This window comes from Myotis brandtii, unplaced genomic scaffold (genome assembly GCF_000412655.1).
Source record: "Myotis brandtii unplaced genomic scaffold, ASM41265v1 scaffold251, whole genome shotgun sequence".
Taxonomy (NCBI): Eukaryota; Metazoa; Chordata; class Mammalia; order Chiroptera; family Vespertilionidae; genus Myotis; species Myotis brandtii.
Genome location: NW_005359516.1, coordinates 2935016 through 2954409, shown reverse-complemented (window position 1 = coordinate 2954409; position 19394 = coordinate 2935016). Strand labels below are relative to the sequence as shown.

Here is a 19394-nt window from a genome sequence, read left to right as displayed (position 1 = left end):
GCTGCCCCCTGTTCTTGAAGCTTTTGTCCATCCCTCAAACATGGGAAGTTTATTCTTGCCTCAGGACCTTTGTGCTAACTCCTCCCTCTCTAGAACTTTGGATGGCTAGCCCCTTCTTAATTCTTAGCTCAATGTTATCTCCTTGACAGAACTGCCTATAGATGTGACAGTGCTCCAATAAGTCTTCATTGATGAACATTGCACATTGAGTTTCATGTAATTTTCACACCTCACGAAATATTCTTTTGATGTTTTTTATCAACTATTGAAAATGTAAAAACCCTTCTTAGCTTTTAGGCTGTCCAAAAAACAGGATTTGGCCCATGAGCTGATCCTCCATACCACGAACCTGTTGTATTTCCATCTTACTGGTATCTGAAATTATCTTATTTACTCATTTGTTTATTTGTTGTTCATCTCTCCGGGTAGACTGTGAGCTCCTGGAAGGCAGGTTCTTTGTCTTAGTCACTGTGTTATCTCTATCGACTAGAACAGTGCCTGGACTGTGGAGGTGCTTTCTGAATATTTGGTGATAGGATGAATAAATCTATATGTTTCACGAGCCACCAAATCCAACAAGGTCCTCCTTCCATATCTCTCTTATGTATACGTTCTTCCAGGTGCCACACCTACCAAGTCTTTGCCTCTCTCTGTCTGTCCCTGTAGAGTATCTCAAGCCTTCCTGAGCCCTTGTCTCCCTCCAGGCTACCTTATAGTATAGCCCCTTGCTAAATAAAGTATGTCTTTTACTATATCATTTCTCTGTGAAAACCAAAACTTTTTCATAATTTTTCAAACTTTTTCATAATTTTCCCATCATCTACAGTATAAAGTCCAATTCCTTAGGCTCTTACTAATCAGTTCCCTGCCTGCTTTTCCAGCCTTATTTCTGAGCCTTCCCTGGAATGAGCCCTCTGCTTGAGCAGTCTCATCTCCTCATTGACCCTGAAGCTCAGGCTGTCCCCCAGAACCCATTAGCATTCCTCTCAGGCAGGCATCCCCTATGTAATAGGAGGTAAGTGCGGTGAGTGATGGACAACAGGAAGGAAGGAGCAGAGCCTAAGGAGAGCAGGAAGATGAAAAGTGAATGTGACCAAAGGTGACTCTGTCAGTAATAAAGTGGGTTAAGGAGGATTTAGTTATTCGGGGAATCATTGAAAAGCGCTGCTTGGTAGCGTAATCTGGGCTAGTGCTTTTCAAACTACTATTCCGACAGATATTCAAGGAATCTTGTTAAAATGCAGATTCTGGCCTTAGGTCTGGGGTAGGGCCTGAGATTTTGCATTTTTAACAAGCTCCCCGGTGATACCCATGCTTCTGGCTCTGGGACGATTCTTTGAGGATCAAGAATCTAACTAAGTGCTTAGGAAAGGAGCCTTTTCCATAGGACTTAGATATGGAAACAGGAATTGGCCTCCCCTCAGAGACCGGCCTGTATATCATGAGAACCCCCAAAGGTCCTAGCCGACAATAAAGACATTTCTTGTGGTCTGAATGACTGGATGAATGAGAGAGGATTTGTCTTCTTGGTGAAGCAGGGGTTGCTGAAGAGAACTAATGAGTGTGTTAGGCTGCAGCTTAAAGGAAGAAGCACCTTTAAGTCCTGAGTTGGTGGCAGTGAAAGTGGCTGTTGGGAAATGAAAAGAGGCTAATGTTGGTTGGGCTGCTGGCCTGTCATCTCACACACACACACACACACACATACACACACACACTCATTCTCTCTCTCTCTCTCTCTCTCTCTCTCACACACACACACACACACACACACATACACACACACACTCATTCTCTCTCTCTCTCTCTCTCTCTCTCTCACACACACACACACACACACACACACACAACCAAAGAGACACCTCTTCTGATCCACTAGAACATACAGTTCAGAATCTAGGTTTTGCTGAGTACAATAATGTACTTCACTGTAACAAAAAAGGAATCATTTCTGTAATGTGTATCTCCAAACAGAAGAGCAAGCAGGAAAGTATTTTGCTGGTATAATAAACTTACGTGTTCAAACAGTTTCTCTTTAATTATTAGCCTGGCCCTTGTATCTTTGGCTAATCGATAGCTGGCCTTTTGATGAAATCGGGTGTCATTTCCCTATGGTTTAACTTTGTGCAAACTGTAAATTGTCCAGATTAATGATTTTAAAGGCACTTCCTTAACATCAGTAATTTTCCCTCTGCTTTTATCACAGAAGAACTTCTGCTCGGGTGACTGAACTCTGATCTTGAGACAGCATGGTAAGTTGTGGAGTGCCTCACCCTACCTGGTGCCAGCCGCAGACAGGTACAGGATGCTTACTCAGTGGCTATTGACTTACACAGAGGGTTGTTTGCTCAACAGAGGGCAGGGAGGAGGAAATGAAAAGGCAGTTTCTTTCTTTGTTTTTAATATTTTTATTGATTTCAGAGAGGAAGGGAGAGGGAGAGAGAGATAGGAACATCCATGATGAGAGAGAATCATTGATTGGCTGCCTCCTGCACGCCCCCGCTTGGAGATGGAGGCCACAACCCAGGCATGTGCCCTTGACAGGAATCGAACCTGGGACCCTTCAGTCCACAGGCCAACGCTCTATCCACTGAGCCAAACCAGCTAGGGCAAGGCAGTTGTTGTTTTTTTTAAAAATATATTTTATGGATTTTTTACAGAGAGAAAGGGAAAGGGAAAAGGATAGAGAGTTAGAAAAATCGATGAGAGAGAAACATCGATCAGCTGCCTCCTGCACACTCCTTACTGGGGATGTGCCTGCAACCAAGGTACATGCCCTTGACCGGAATCGAATCTGGGACCCTTCAGTCCGCAGGCCGACGCTCTATCCACTGAGCCAAACCGGTTAGGGCCAGTGTTTTTTTTTAAGCACCATTTTAATTTCTTTTGGGGGTGGTGAGTAACTTGACCCTGAAAATTCATTCAAAGAGAATCCTTTGAATCCTTCTAACATCCTGAAATACAGAAACAAGTTGTAGGCCATTATAGAACATTTAGGCAAAGAAAAAGGAAAAACTGAAAACCCTGTAGATTATACCATCAGGAGATGAGTGCCGTCCCCATTTTGGTGTAACCCCATGGTTACAGACTCATCAAGAAGGCAGTATCCGGCATATGGGCTTGTCATCTGCCTCCTGCTTTTGACTGTGACTGGACTCCTCAGAGCTTGGTGATCTGATCTTTGAGACAGGCGGGCAATTGAATCCCTTTGAGGATTCCAGAAAGTTCAAGGTGAGATGGAAACTGAGACTCTTAGTTGCAAACATGGCTCTACCTGAGGCTGGCCATCTGCTCTCCTTCTCCCACCCAAATACGGTTTCTGAATAGGCAGGTGATTCTGACCCCTGGTGTTTGGGAAGAGAATAATAGAAGTAGAATCTTATACCTGGGGAGAACTAGAGATCCTGTCAGATCTGGACGCCTTCCTTTAGGAAGATGGACTTGTAAACTATCCTGAACAAATAGTAATATTTAAAAAAGTGTTTACGTTACACATTCCAGAATTTTCTTCATCATCCCAGGCAGTCAAAAGCTTACTCATGTCTGTTCCAAATCATTTATGCTTTCATTTAAAATTCATTCCTTCTTGATAGATTCTCCTTGGACATGTCAAACATTTATTCAGAAATGTTTACAGTGCCCTTACTTTGTGCCAGATATGGTATTTGGCTCTGGGGACTCAAAATTAATAGGACACCCTTCCTGTCCGTAACAAGTTCACAGCCTTCCCACAGGTGATGACTGTAATCAAGAGATCCTTTAATGTGCTTTCTACTCGAGGAAAATTACCTCAGTTGCTCTCATCTTTCCTCCTAGGGCCTGTTTTCCCATCATGATTGTTACTTAGTGATGAGAGATACTCTTCTGTGTCTGGCTTCTATTGCTGAGCATTATATATTTTGTAATCCATCTGTGTTGCTGTATCAGCAGTTTGTTACTCCATTGCTTTTTATTGTTGATTAGTATTCCATTATGTTGCATCCAATCCTTTTTACTTTTATCACCTTTATTATCATTTCAATAACTGGATAATATCTCATTGGTTGTGATATATGACCTATTTCTAGCTATTCATTTTTGTCATTCTCCCCCACATCCTTCCTGTTTCCTTTGCCTGCTATCACAAGAAATTTTTCTGGGGTGGAATCCCCTGCCTTCCCAGAATGAATAATGGTACATTATGCCCTGGAATGTAATCAATACAAATATTTTAGAGGTGACAGGAACAAATTTCCCAAGCTTATCTTTTTCCTGGAAAAAAAGAGTCACTAAGAATGCTAATTGATAAGCTGAACCATGTTTGCAAATCCCTCTATCGATTCATCTTGTTAGTAATTTTCATCTCTTAGTCCCTTAGTAATGCATTTTGAATGTAGTGTTTGAGTACCATCCAATTTTTTTTTCAACACTGGAGTTCCAAAAGAACCTTGTGAAACATTCAACTCAGGAAGCTGTCTCGTGGTAGGGTCAAGGGCTGAATTAGGCCATGTTGGAATTTTGATAGCAAATTATAAATATGCTTATTATAGGCAATATATAGTAGAAGAAAAGAAGTGCCTGTGTTAATTTCCTGTTACAAAGTACTACGACCTGGGTGACTTAAAATAATAGAAATTTGTTTCCTCACAATTCTGGAGCCCAGAAGTCCGTAATCAAGGATTGGCACAGCCATGATCTCTCTAAAACCTATGGAGTGGTTTGCTGTCAATCTTTAGGTGTTCCCTGGCTTGCAGCTGCCTCACTCCCGTCTCTGCCTTAATCGTCATATGGTGTCCTCGCTGTGTGGATCTGTCTTCACATGCTGGTTTCTTATAAGGACACCAGTCATATCGAATTAAAGAATCAACCTACTCCAGTATGGCCCATCTTAATTTATTAATTACATCTACAATGACCCTATTTCCAAATAAGATCACAATCTAAAGTACTGGGGCTTAGGACTTTAACATATCTTTTTTGGGGATGGGGGTACAATTCCACCCATAGCAGTATCCAAGAAAGTTAAGGTCATAGATTTCTACTCTCCTCTGTCAGGTGTATGAGGATGCTGACCAAGTGCTGGATGCTGACCGTGTCTAGGAGGTGAATGCCTGGTCTTTCAGCAGATGAGGCCCACATTCTGTGGTACCTGAGGCCTTTGGATGGGCTTGGTGTGGTCCAGAGTGGGCCTGAGAGGGCCAGGCCAAGGTGGACCAGCTCAAAGAGCTCAAGTCTGACTTGCCAGAGAACTTCCCTAGTGTAGAAAACTCCTCCATGCCTTTAGATGACCCATATTGCATCATTGGGGCAAATTAAATCATTAGAAAGCTTTACATCTATTCTACATGGTTTTTGACACCTTGTACAAATATTCTATTCCGGGTTTTGCTTTGGCATTATCCCATAGGCTTGCATTAGGGATTTTAACAGAAATATATATACAGTATAAGAATTTCACAATTATGTTCATTGTGGAGATGTTGCTGAAGTCATATTTAATTATGGTAATGATAGCCACTGAGGTTGAGTTTTTGTTTTAGAGTTCACTGTTTGCTGGGTTCTATGCTAAGTGCTTTCCTATATTATCCTGCTTCATTATTACAACAACCCTGTGAGTTGATGTCATTATTCTTAATATACAGGTGGGAAAATTTTCCCCTAGACAATACAACTAGAAAGAATTGAAGCCAAGATTCAAACTCGGGTCTATGCCACTCTGATTTCTGTGTTCCTCCCCACTAAGCTTTACTACCTCTCACTATAGCCTATAAAAAAATAAAATAGAACCACAGTATCATCATCATACCTAAAAAAATGTTAACACTGATTCCTTAATATCATCAATATTTTCAGTGTTCAGATTTCCAATTGTCTCATAAATACCATGTTTTTTTACTGTTTGATTCAGGATGCAAATAAGGTTCACCCCTTATGATTATTGATATGCCTTTCAAATCTCTTTTTAGCTGTAGTTCCTCTCTATCTCTCCCTTTTCTAATTTCCCTTGTAATTTATTTATCTATAACCCTATAGTGTGGGTTAATATTTTCTTCTCTCATATTTACTGTAAGTTGGTATTTGACTCTAGAGCAGCGGTTCTCAACCTGTGGGTTGCGACCCCTTTGGGGGTCGAACAACCCTTTCACAGGGGTCGCCTAATACATCCTGAATATCAGATATTTACATTATGATTCATAACAGTAGCAAAATTACAGTTATGAAGTAGCAACGAAAACAATTTTAAGGTTGGGGGTCACCACAACATGAGGAATTGTATTAAAGGGTCGCAGCATTAGGAAGGTTGAGAACCACTGCTCTAGAGGCTTGATCAGATTCAGATTTGATTTTCTTTTTCCCTTTGTCTATGTGTGTGTGTGGAGGGGGGGGTTGGGGGAGCAAAATTACTGCATAGGTTGCTGTATCACTAATTTTACCACTCTGCTCTTTGCCCACCCCCTTGAGCCCCCCTGGCCTCTGTCCAGCTGTTCCCATAAAAGCCAGTTCCAGCCCCAGGGCCTTTGTCTTAGCTGTTCCCTCTGCCTGTAACACTTTCCCCCTGATCTTTGCATGGTCAGCTGCTTCATGTCACTGGGATCTCGGCCTATACGTCCCTCCACAGAGCAGCCCCCCCAGGACCTCTCTATCTGATCCATAACACTTCTCACCTCCAGACACTTGGTGGAACATTTATTTGTTGGCTTGTTTACTATCTGCCCTTCCCTCCCCTCCCCTCTGAACTAGAACATCAGCTCCGTGAAAGCAGGAACCTCATCCCTCATGGTCCCTATTGTTTCCTCGCAACCTAGAATAGTGTCTGGTCCATGGTAGGTGCTCAGCAAATTTTGCTGAATGAGATGCTTCCTTGTCGGTAAGATGCTGCCTCTCAGTCACCTCTTTCTCTGCGTTCAGGCAACCAAAGGAGGCACCATCAAAGCTGCTTCAGGATTCAATGCCACTGAAGATGCCCAGACTCTGAGGAAGGCCATGAAAGGGTTGGGTAAGTGCTGTGCGTCACAGAGTCGCACAGAGTGCTGTGTCCACTGGCCACTGTGAAGAGGTCTCACTCTAAAAAACCACAGTGGGAACCAGTTGGCTCTTCAGGACAAATTAGATGGAAGGGTCTTAATTACTAATTCGACTATAAACATTTTAATTTAATGTTCTCATTCTATCTTTTTCCAATTATTTAAATCTGTTTTGCATTACAGCACTTTGAATCTATATATAAATTTTTAGAAATTTATTTGTTCTTCAATTAATGCTAGGTGTGTGTAGTGCCATAAGGTTCATAAAGCACTTTCACAAATACTATCTCAGTGGGTATGTACAGTCACCCTGTGATTTCGTGAAAGCAGCTATTGCTACTGTTACTTTTGCCCCATTTTACAAATGTGAAACTGAGCCCCAGAGAAGTTAAGTAACATAGTAAGACACATAGTAAATAGAACTGAGCCATGACTCACAGTCAACAGACCCAGTGCCAAGCTCGGCTTGCCCACGCTAAGGTCACATTCTTTCCCTTGAGTCCTCTGCCTGTTGCTGTGATAGGCACACCTGCCCAGGACCAACGTGCAGTGTATGGGACTTTATGTGACAAGACTGTGTGTACACGACTCGGAGGGCTTGCCTTCCCGCGCACTACCCTCCACTTAGCTCCCTGAGGCCAAGGCTTCATGCCAGGTGCACTGCAGGCTACCCTGGCCCAGGTCCTTGCCTGGGTGGAGATTTGGCCGGAGAAGTGCTCCCTGGTTGTAGCTGCTATTTAGAATTTCCCTGAGATTTAGATAAAAATCTTGGCCATGAGGCCTCAGTCCTCAGTTTTTCTATCTAAGAAGAAATCATTTTACTTAGCCCCAATGCTCCTAATAGCAGCAGCAACAATAACAATAATAATGAACATTTGGTAAGCCCTACTATGTGTCAGGCACAATGGATTACATGGATTACCTGTTTTAATCCTGATAGCACTTTTACTGATGTGAAAGTTGAGATTTAGCCTGGCCGGCATGGCTCAGTGGTTGAGCATGGACCTATGAACCAGGATTCCCGGTCAGGGCACATGCCTGGGTTGTGGGCTCGATCTCCAGTAGGGGGCGTGCAGGAGGCAGCCGATCGATAATTCTCTTCATTATTGATGTTTCTATCTCTCTCTCCTTCTCCCTTCCTCTCTGAAATCAATAAAAAAAATTTTTTTAAATAAAAAGAAAAGAAAGTTGAGATTTAGGGAGGTTTGCTAACTTGCCCAAGGTCTCAGAAGTAGTCAGTGTTAAAGTCAGGATTCTAGGCAATTGCAGATAGTCTGACTGCAGAGCTGGAGTTTGAGCCACTCTGCTACAATGCTGCCCAGCTCTGAACAGATCATTGTTCTAAGTCCATGTATTTATCTCCTCATTTTCTATTTTTCATTTTTAAAAATAGGAAAATGTGCCTGGCCCACTCTTTTTCTCAGGTTTACCCTGATTCTTTGGTATATGTCAAGAACACCAAAATTTCAGAACTTGGACCACATGGCATTCAGAATTGTCAAATCAGTGTCAGGAGACATTTGGCAGAGCCAGTGCTTTTCAGTGCTGCTGTGTGTGGGCCGTTGGAAGTTGGACGGTTGGAGGAGACAAGGGTTATAAAACCTAGTCCTTGTGGTCAACTAGTCCATGGAGACAAGGTGGCTAAGGCAAATGCAGAAATAACTGTGACCAGTTCGTAATAGGACAGCAATAGGAGGGGCACAAATAAGATCCTATTAGGGTTCAGAGAGGAGATAGGAACCCCCACACTGCATTTGGGGACATCAGGCAAAACTTCTTGGAGAATGTAGACTTTGAGAAACAGATTGAGTTTTAATAAGTAGCGCTAACAGAGAATGCGTTTCAGGTGAATGGAATAGTGTGAACAGAGACATGGGATGAGTGTGAGGATCGTCCCATTTTCCAGTTTAGCTGAGGCCTAGGCAAGTCACAGTAAATACATGGAAAGGCTTTTAACCTGGGTGTTAGCATTTTAGAGACCCTTCAGGAGTTCTGGCCACCGACTAACAGCTCCCTCCCCAGCCAGGACCTCTTGGCAAGACTGTAACTAGTGATGTTTGTACAACCAAAGACTCTATTTTGTGGTCTAAGGAAAATAAAATTGACTATGTTTTAAAAAAATACATGGAAAGGTCGCTCGTAGCAGGAGGTACTTGCAAAGCAGGAGTTGGCTGCCTGGGAACTGTCTCAGAAGGCAGGTAGCAAAGGGAAGTCTTTGAGTGCTATTGAAAAGGCCACCTGTGGGGTCACAGACATGGAGGGTGGATGGCCCAAAGGCATTGGCCAGGAAACAACCAATGCCAGAATCGTGATGCCAAATGGAGAGGCTTAGGGAGACAAACCAATAGCCTGGTAGTGAAGGAGGTCAGGAGCATGGAGTACAGCACAGTGGGGTCAAGTACAATCATTCAAGAGCTTAGTCTGTGGGTTTGGCTGTCTGGTATCCTTTTATATGGATCTCTCTTCACACTAGTGAATGGGATGCTGTACAGAGTCTCAAATGCCTGTAGTAAAGCCAGCAAACAGTGGGGAGCCATTGTGTAGTCCTGGTTAGGGGAGGGGACACTGTGAGAGCTTTTCTTTCTAGGAAAATGGATCTGGCAAAACTTTAGAAAGACCGATTGGTAGGTAAGCATACGGGTTAGCAGACTTTTGCAGTCGTTTAAGAAAAAAAAACAACCCTAAAATCCTGAATGGGAGTGGTAGTGGTAGGAATTTAAAAGAGGGACCAGATGCAAAAAAGATCCCAGAGCTAGATTTTGCATGACTTGGCAGGAAATTTCAATGTGGAGGAAGAACGAGGGTAAAAAAAAAAAAGTCAAAGCTATTTTGAGGGTTCAGACTTGACTGGAAGAAGGATGGTGCCTTTCACAGAAAATGTGGTAAACAAAAGGTGATGAGCCTTTTCTCCCTACCTGAGATTTCTAAAAGAGTAAATAATGGTTGTATCTATTACAGAGAGAGAGAGAGAGAGAGAGAGAGAGAGAGAGAGAGAGAAGAGAGGTGGATGCCTAAGGCATGCAAGTTTAAAGTCTTGTAGTTTCTTCCCTACACCTCACATTTTTCTGGATCTCTGATCTTGCAAAGAATCACCCTGGTGAATTTATAGTTTTTCATTTCTCTCTGAAATATTTCAATAGAATCTTCTGTAACCCGTAACAACTCCCACACAGTACAAACAATGAGGAAACAGAAAACTCACGAAACATATGTGAACATGCAGTTATTGCTAAGACGAGGGACCAATTTGAAAAATCAGAATAAATGACCCTGTCAAAAAGTTGCTGCAAAAAAGCAGGCAAACACAACTTAGGGCATTTCTAATTTGTAATTCATATTGGGAAGTTTTGGTAGTGTAGTGCATCATGGAAATTTATGGGCAATTATAAAAAAGGAACCATCTGAGATCAGGAAAGACGGCTTGGAAATGAAAAACACAATTACTTATATTAAAATGCAGTAGATGCAGTGAGCAGCCAAAGTGCCAAATCAGTGAATTAAAAGACAAATTTGAATTGTTTCAAAACTCAGAGAAAATTATAAAGAGATTAAAAATGAGGAGAGAAAAGGTAAGAACATGGAAATAGATACAGGAGACCCAAAAGGCAGTATAACAATTCCAGAGGAAGGGAAAAAGCGTGCTCCCAATCAACATTTATTGACTAAGTGCTAAGTCAGCGATTTTCAACCTTTTTCATCTCATTGCACACATAAACTAATAGCTAAAATTCTGACAAAAATTTAGGTATAATTTTGATTGACTTGCAAAAAAATAATAATAGTAATTATGTACCCCTTTTGCTCCAAAGTGACTTTTTAAAAAATCAGGTGCCTATTCTTGTATATAAGGATTTCTGTTACCAAGAATTAACCAATCAGGTGCAACCTTAATATGCAACATGAATATCCCAGTCAACATTTATTGACTAAGTGCTAAGTCAGCGATTTTCAACCTTTTTCATCTCATTGCACACATAAACTAATAGCTAAAATTCTGACAAAAATTTAGGTATAATTTTGATTGACTTGCAAAAAAATAATAGTAATTATGTACCCTTTTGCTCCAAAGTGACTTTTTAAAAAATCAGGTGCCTATACTTGTATATAAGGATTTCTGTTACCAAGAATTAACCAATCAGATGCAACCTTAATATGCGACATGAATAATAAGATGCAGTTGTGTTATATGACCTATATATTTATGGTTCAGATGGGGCATTCACACCCAGCAAACATTGTTGTGTTGGCTGTTGTCATTTTCTTATTTGGCAATCTAAGGGAAAAGAGGTCAGTGCCTTTTAAATAGTCAAGTATTGCATGTTTTAAAAATTCTTGCATCACACTGGTAAATTGCTGTTAATTGCTCTAGGTAACACTTGTAGTGACCTTGAGATCACTCACATTTATAGATAAGGAAACTAATGCTCAAAGAAGTTAACTATTTTGTTGGGTGGTATATTGTTAGAGAGACTAAGACTAGTGTCTGTGTTCCCCCAAAACAAACAAACCTCTTTTCTTAGAAAGCTCTCTGCATGAGTTTGGGTGACTTCAGTTTCCACAGAGGAACTCATTTTCTCATTCCTCTCTCAAATCACACTCACTGTCTTCGCTACACCGCCAGGCACCGACGAGGATGCCATCATCAGTGTGCTCGCCTACCGCAACACGGCCCAGCGCCAGGAAATCAGGACGGCCTACAAAACCACCATCGGCAGGGTAGGTCACAGTCGCTCTGATCTAGATGCCCGAAGTGGCCCCGTGTTTTTGAAAGGTGGATGCTTTGTCTTGTTTAAAGTTGTTCTTGAAAAAAACACACAAAGCGGTTTCAACACACTTCCTCACCTCTCCTTGGCAAGAAGAGATTTCAGGGAGCTCTTGATTCACAGAGCTCAGGGCCAAGCTTGGTCTCTTCCCACCCAAGTCCTTGCAGGGACCTGGTTGTTGAATGGACTCAAGCATTGAGCCCCAGGCAGAGCTGAGCTTGCAGCATTGCTCCCTGACCCTGACTAGGCTTCTTTTAGGCCACTGTGGATGAAGACCCTCCACACTGACTAAAATATTTAAATCCAGTTTGTTTTAAACAGGCTCTCCTAGGGTTTAGGGTCTATTCCATCGCTCCCACATAAACCTATCTGAAGCATATGTGCATTCCTTTGATGATCCTCAATTGAGGAACCCCTCAGATTCTAGAATGGGGCTTATGTGTTTGTGTATATGTGTGCAATTCATTAATGTATGCATTCAGAGGTTGTTTATTCACCATGTTTTCCCCTTCTGGTTTGAATCCCACACCCCTTAGGAACCCTCTTTCAGTCATTTTCAATGACTCACTTACCAGAGTCATCACATCCCGTTTTTCCACATCACTGAAAACCTACCTGTGTGATGAGTGAGAATCTTTTTATTGAGGAAACATCAATGAGCTTTCCAGGTCTCAGAGTCCAGAAACTCTGATAAGTGTTTCTATTCTTTTTAAAAATATATGTATATATATTATTGATTTTAGAGAGGAAGGGAGAGGGAGAGAGAGATAGAAACATCAATGATGAGAGAGAATCATTGATTGGCTGCCTCCTGCACGCCCCCTACTGGGGATTGAGCATGCAATGCGGACATGTGCCCTTGACCGGTATTGAATCGGGGACCCTTCAGTCCACAGGCCACCGCTCTATCCACGAAGCCAAACCGGCTAGGGCTCTCTTTTTTTTTTATTGACTTTTTTTTTTTTTACACAGAGAGGAAGGGAAAGGGATAGAGAGTTAGAAACATCGATGAGAGAGAAACATCGATCAGCTGCCTCCTGCACGCCCACTACTGGGGATTGAGCCCACAACCAAGATACATGCCCTCGACTGGAATTGAACCCGGGACCTTTCAGTCCACGGCCCGAGGTTCTATCCACTGAGACAAACCGGTCAGGGCAAGTGTTTCTATTCTTGAAATACTTTACAACCAGTCAGACTGTGGCTACTACTCAAAGGTAGGCATTAAACTGCTGGGTGGGATAGGGACAGGCCTGGCTCAGCTGCTCCCCAGGGCATCTGCATGCAAACCTTGCTGGGCACCCCAGTAGGGAATGTGATTATCCATAGCTCAGACTAGCTCCATTCCAAATGAAATTTAATGACCACAAATAAGGCATGGGTGTGCATGTGATGTGGGAACTAAAGCATGTTGCCCCACACATTTGCGGTTAATTATTCCAAACTTCAGAACTAAGCTAATCTAATGGCAGTTTCTTAAGATGACCAACCTTAATGGATTAAGCACTAATGTATTTGTTCACTCATTCATTTGATATGTGGATGTAATATAAAAATATTCACAATAGATTGAAACACTGTGCTATGGGATCAGAGATCTGGACTTGAATAGCAGCTTGGCTCCTTATTGGTTGGTTGATCTTAAGCTGGTTCTTAAACTCTCCCAACCTGGAAATGCGAATAAATGTTTTTAGAATTTGGTACTTTGTCCAAATAATTACAGTTCTTTTTAGGAATTGAGCTGTAAGAAATAATTATGAATGACCACAAAGATACAACTAAATGCCTGTGTATACAACATTAGAAAGAGAGAAACAGGGAACTGGTTAAAGAAATTATATTGCATTTATATATAGAAATTTCTGCAGCTATTAAAAATGTCATAGGGTAAGACTCAGATACAGAGAACAAAATGAGGGGAGGGTGATTGGGAGACTGGGTGAAAAAGGAGAAGGGGTTAAGAAGTACACATTGGTAGTCACAAAATAGTCATGAGGATGTAAAGTACAGCATAGGGCCCTAGCCAGTTTGGCTCAGTGGATAGAGGGTCAGCCTTTGGGCTGAAGGGTCCCGGGTTCAATTCTGGTCAGAGGCATGTACCTCAGTTGAAGGCTCCTCCCTGGCCTGGGCCCTGGTTGGGGATCATGCAGGAGGCAGCCAATCGCTGTATTTCTCTCACATCAGTATTTCTCTCTGTCTTTCCCTCTCTCTAAAAATCAATGGAAAAATATCCTCGGGTGAGAATTAAAAAAATTTATGAATAAAGTACAGCATAGGGAATATAGTCAATAATATCGTAATAACTATGTATGGGGCAAGGTGGGTACTTGAAATATCAGGGAGACCACTCTATAAAGTACATGATTTCTAACCACTATACTTTATATCTGAAACTAATACAGAATAATATTGAATGTAAACTGTAATTGAAAAAAATGTCATAAGTGAATATTGACTGGAAATACATATATTGTTTTGTGTACAAATACATTTACATTGGTGTCTATAAACTTTCTGATCTCGGGACACCTTTATACTCTTAAATTATTTAGAACATTTTGTTTTTATGGGTTATATCTATTGATATTTACCATATTAGAAATTAGAATTTAGGACATTTAAAAATACGTATTTGTTGTTAATTTATTAAGAAAATTATAAAGCCGTCACATGTTAATACAAATAACATTTTCATGAGAAATGGCTACATATTCCAAAAAAAGAATTTTAGTGAGAAGATTGGCATTGTTTTATATTTTTCAAAGTTCTGTGATGCTTGGCTTATTGGAAGACAGCTAGATTCTCATATCTGCTTCTTCATTGTTTGTTTGCTATTGTGTGGCTTTGGTTGAAGTATATGAAGAAAACCTGGTCTTGTACAGATATGTAGTTGCAAAAGGGAGGAGTGTCTTAATAGCCTTTTAACATACCTGTAGATTTGTTGATATATCAAATAGTCTCTGGAAAACTCCACTCTACAATTGTGAGAGAAGGACAGTGAGGAGGCAGATGATGTCTTAGTGTTATTATGAAGATAGCTTTGGCTTTGCAGGTCCACTGAAAGGGTTGCGAAGACCCAGGGACCACACTTGGAGAGCGACTAGTTTGAGTTCCCGTAGCGGTTAAGCAAGCTGCTTTCTTGCGTTGCAGGACCTGATAGATGACTTGAAGTCGGAACTGACTGGCAAGTTTGAGCGTGTGATCGTGGGGATGATGACGCCCACCGTGCTGTACGATGTGGAGGAGCTGCGAAGAGCTATGAAGGTCTGTGCTTTTCTCCTCTCGCGCTCCCCATGCTGCTGGTGCAAATCTATGAGCTTTCTCCTGAAACCCTGACAAAGGCCCTGTGAGCGGGGAGGAGTGGGGCTGAGGCCTAGGAGAAAGGTTTTCCTTCCTTGATGACAACTTGAAAACATGGCATTACACTATAGCAATTGTAATTTAAAAGTTGTTTTCCAGCCCGGCTGCTGGGGCTTCATGGTTGAGCGTGGACCTATAAACCAGCAGGTCACGGTTTGATTCCTGGTCAGGGCACATGCCCCAGGTTGGATCCCCAGTTGCGGGGGTGCAGGAGGCAGCCAATCAATGATCCTCTCTCGTCATTGATGTTTCTATCTCTCTTTCCCCCTCCCTTTCTCTCTGAAATCAATAAAAAAAAATATTTTTTTAAAAAGTTGTTTTTCCAAAAGGTATGGAATTATTCTCTTTCCTGTGGCTCCGTAGGGAGTGGTTACAGTGCTTTTGGTGTCGCTCCAGAAGCTTTCTTGCCGTGTTAGCTACGTTTGAGACATGAAACTTTGCTACTGACACCTTGGGGAGCCTCTGGGTCTGCTGCAGGCTCAGAACTGGCAGAAAAGCGTTCTCAGCCTCCCTGGATGCCCAGCCACTGTGCTTCAGCCCAGGGCTCTGCTGATTTTTAATGACCAAGTTTAACCTTCAAATCCAAGTACTCTCCTCAACCGTGTCAATAAATATTTAGTCTCATGGATGGTTCTTGAAAAACAAGGACATAACAGCCTTTGCCTGAAGATGCTGCCTTTCAAGGGAAAGCACAGCCCGATCTAGGGAAGAGTAAGCCCCTGGAGAGCAGAAACTGTGCCTAGCCTGGCACAGTAACCAACACATAGAAACACCCCATACATGTTTGTTTTATTAGCAGTGATCACTGTAAATGCATTGGAATTTGAGCAGGACAATTAAAAAGGAGAAAATCCTGTCGCTAGAACCCTGTGGGTAGTCTTTATTCTCTGCAGATTCCTGGTTCTATTCCTTCTCTCTCTGGGACTGGACTTTGTGAACTGACTCACAAAGCCCTCTCCTCTGGGTTTCCCGTGTAGGGGGCTGGCACGGATGAGGGCTGCCTGATCGAGATCCTGGCCTCCCGGACACCTGAGGAGATCCGGCGCATCAACGAGACCTACCAACTGCGTATGTAGCATCCTCTGTGGCCCTGGCTGAGGTTTCATGGTGATCTGAGAACTAGACTAGCAATGGCAGGTTACCCACGGATCAGACTTTCTTCATAGAAACAACACTACGAGGGATCCTCACTTCTAAGCTCCATGTCAAGGCAGATCCCTGTCCAGACAAATGATTGTCTGTTGGCTTCCCATGACTTCTCAGGGGAATTTGTTACTCTAGGTCGGCTACCCAGCGTCTGTTGGCTTCCCATGACTTCTCAGGGGAATTTGTTTACTCTACGTCGGCTACCCAGTGCCTAAGGGACCTACTACCATTCATTACTCTGAAAGCTGGAAAGTTGTTCCTTATTATCAGAGAATCGAAGGTGCTTGTTCAAAAGTGGTGGCACCAGTGAATCTTTTCCAGGGAATGGCCTGGAGAGGCTGTCTCACCCAACTCCTTACCTTCATTCAGACTGGACTATATGTCCTCCAGCCATCTCAGGAAGATAGCCATTATTCCCTTCTTAAAAATCTCCAGAGGCTGGTACATATGAAGAGCCTGAAATGATGCCTGCCTTTTTGCCCTAAGGATATAATAAAGAATGCACAAAGGTTTAGATCTCATAGTGTTTATTCGTTATTTGTTATATTAGCTAAAAATGTCCAACAGTTTAGCAGATTAGCTAAATAAAATATGGTACACCCACACCGCAGACTATTACGTAGTCATCAAATGTATATTGTAGGATATTATTAAGTTACATTAAATAGTATGGTATATGGATAAGTGAAAACTACAAATCATAAAATAGTATGACATGATCCCATCTTTTTAATGGAAAGAACAATAATATGGGTATGCGGGGTAAAAATAAGGAAGGATATGCACCAAAATGTGATCAATAATTATTTTTGGGTGATTAGATTATGGTGAGGGTTTTTTTTGTTTTTAGTCCCCCCACCCACCCCTGCATTTTACTTATTTACTTTTTCCTAAGTTTTCTGTAATAAATATGTACTACTTTGGTAGAAAGAAAACAAAAAAAATAATGGCTTTTTGGTAAGTATTTAGAGAAGGCTGTTCTAAACCTTGGGAGTTTGGTTCTACACTGGATGCCCACGTCTGCCGAAGGCAGTCTTCCCCCCGTGAGAAGGGCAGCTAGAGGGCTGTAAGGGTTGGAGCTTAACTGAGTGACATGGCAGAAAAGGCACGTGCTAGAATTGGGGCTTGACAACCCCCAGCGTGTTCCCAAACGTGGTTCTGAAACTCCACTGTATTTGTTTTTCAATGGTTACTGTTCTCTCCGTCACTGAAAACCATGTTTAGACAGCCCCCTCAAGAGTAGGAGCAGTGAGGGTTACGGCCCAGCCTTCTCCACCTCCGACTGTAAGGAACAAGAACATCTTGTTTCCACTATAATGACAAGCTGCACTTATGGTGGCCATTTTACCAGAGTTGTTTTTGAGAAACTGTGCGTAAAGTGAAAAACCTCATGAGGAGCTGCTTGGGTAAACAGGCTGTTCCCGGAGGGGACAGAGGGCTCTGGAGTGTGGCTCAGCGCGGAACAGGGCTCCATCCTGATGTGGCCAGTCTTACTTTCTTGCTAGAATACGGGAGGAGCCTTGAAGATGACATTCGCTCTGACACGTCCTTCATGTTCCAGCGGGTCCTGGTGTCTCTGTCCGCTGTGAGTGGTGCCCTCTGCTGGCTGCTTCTGATAGGGGTCGGGCTTATTGGCATGCTCACTCTATTCCTGTTTCCAGGCTCTCATCCTTTCAGCTTCCCAAATGTGAACATTCTTGGGCCTCTGTGGTGTTTTATCTTCTCTCCTTTAGAAACTCTGACTAGGCATGTACATCCATTGGTTCTAATTCGTATGTACAAGTACTTAATATGAGCCTGGTCTCCTTATGACTTAATACATTGAGAGTTATGAGGATGATTAACAGGCAGTTCCTGGGCTTTAGGAGTATCCTATATAATAAAAGGCTAACATCCAATTGTCCCCTCGACCGGAGTTCAACCAGGAGTTCTACCAGGAGTTCAACCAGGGGGTGGTTGGCCCCTCAGCCCGGCCAGCCTGGCCCAATCAGCCCTGATCAGGACTGGCCGGCCAGACCCTATCCAGGCACGAATTCGTGCACCGGGCCTCTAGTATTGTCATAGGGAATATATCAGGCACACGGTTACTATAAAGGCTTGAAGCATACGTTTCTAAGAAGAGACACAGAGTAAAAGGAAGATTCAAGGAGAATTTTGGCTACAGAAGCAAACAAAAGGCTTCACAGCAGAGGTGCAGGTTCAGAGAGGACTTGGAGTCTTGCTAGGATGTCAAGAAGCAGAGGTGTGGTTGGGTACATTCCAGACAAGAAGAAAGCAAGAAGAAGGCAAGGAGGCAGGAAACACGGGGTGTGATCTGGGAACAACAGACTGAGCAGCCAGGCTGGTAATTCTATTAACAAGATGGAAGGATGAACTGGGATTCTATGTTGGGAAGAGTTACACTTTGGAGAGCAGTAGGGAGCCACTGAAGGGTTGGGAGCAGTAGAATGATGCAGTTAGAACTGCATTTTTACAAGAGTAATGTAATAGTCGTGGGTAAGATTAATTGTCATGGCAATGAATTGGAGGCTGGAAGACGAGGTAGAAACTCGCCTCAATAGTCTATATGAGAAATAAAGCAGTTCAGGGCTAGTGTTGGAGCAGGGGTGCCAGAAAAGAGATGATACATGAGATATTTCACATGACTTCCCAATTATATCTTTATCCCTGACCTCCTTCCTAAGTGTGAAATTCATTTCTCGCTGCTTTTTAGAGGTTTCCTTATAGATATTCTGCCATCACCTCAAATTGGTCCTCCTAAACTAAACTCATTTTGCCTCCACATTAGTTCTTCTTCCTGACTTGTCTTTTTTTGTTAATATTGTTATTGTTCAAAGCAAAACCCTGGAAATCATTGCCAACTCCCATCTTGCTCCGCCTCTGATATTTACTTAGTAATGCAGCTGGCATTTCTTACTTCTTACCCATTTTCCCCCTTTTCCTCCTTATTTACCACTAGAGGCCCAGTGCACAAATTCGTGCACTGGTGGGGTCCGGCTGGCTGGCCCACCCCTGATTGGGGTGGGGGTGGGGCCAATTGGGGGCAGGGCCAGCTGTGGGGAGGGGCTGTGGGTGGTAGGCCGGCTGGCCCATCTCCGAATGGGGGAGGGGGTCAATAGGGGAT

At 42.6% G+C, this 19394-nt stretch overlaps 1 protein-coding gene across 1 annotated transcript in view; it reads left to right on the top strand.

The window, feature by feature from the left end:
• The first annotated feature begins 2155 nt into the window (after positions 1-2155).
• ANXA4 (annexin A4) overlaps positions 2156-19394 on the top strand; it is a 33821-nt gene continuing 16582 nt past the window's right edge. The window contains exons 1-6 of the mRNA XM_005867800.2: positions 2156-2249; positions 6886-6973; positions 11623-11717; positions 14915-15028; positions 16102-16192; positions 17776-17855. Of these exons, the coding sequence (XP_005867862.1) occupies positions 2247-2249; positions 6886-6973; positions 11623-11717; positions 14915-15028; positions 16102-16192; positions 17776-17855 (471 nt within the window). The 5' untranslated portion in view covers positions 2156-2246. The remainder of the gene's footprint in view (positions 2250-6885; positions 6974-11622; positions 11718-14914; positions 15029-16101; positions 16193-17775; positions 17856-19394) is intronic.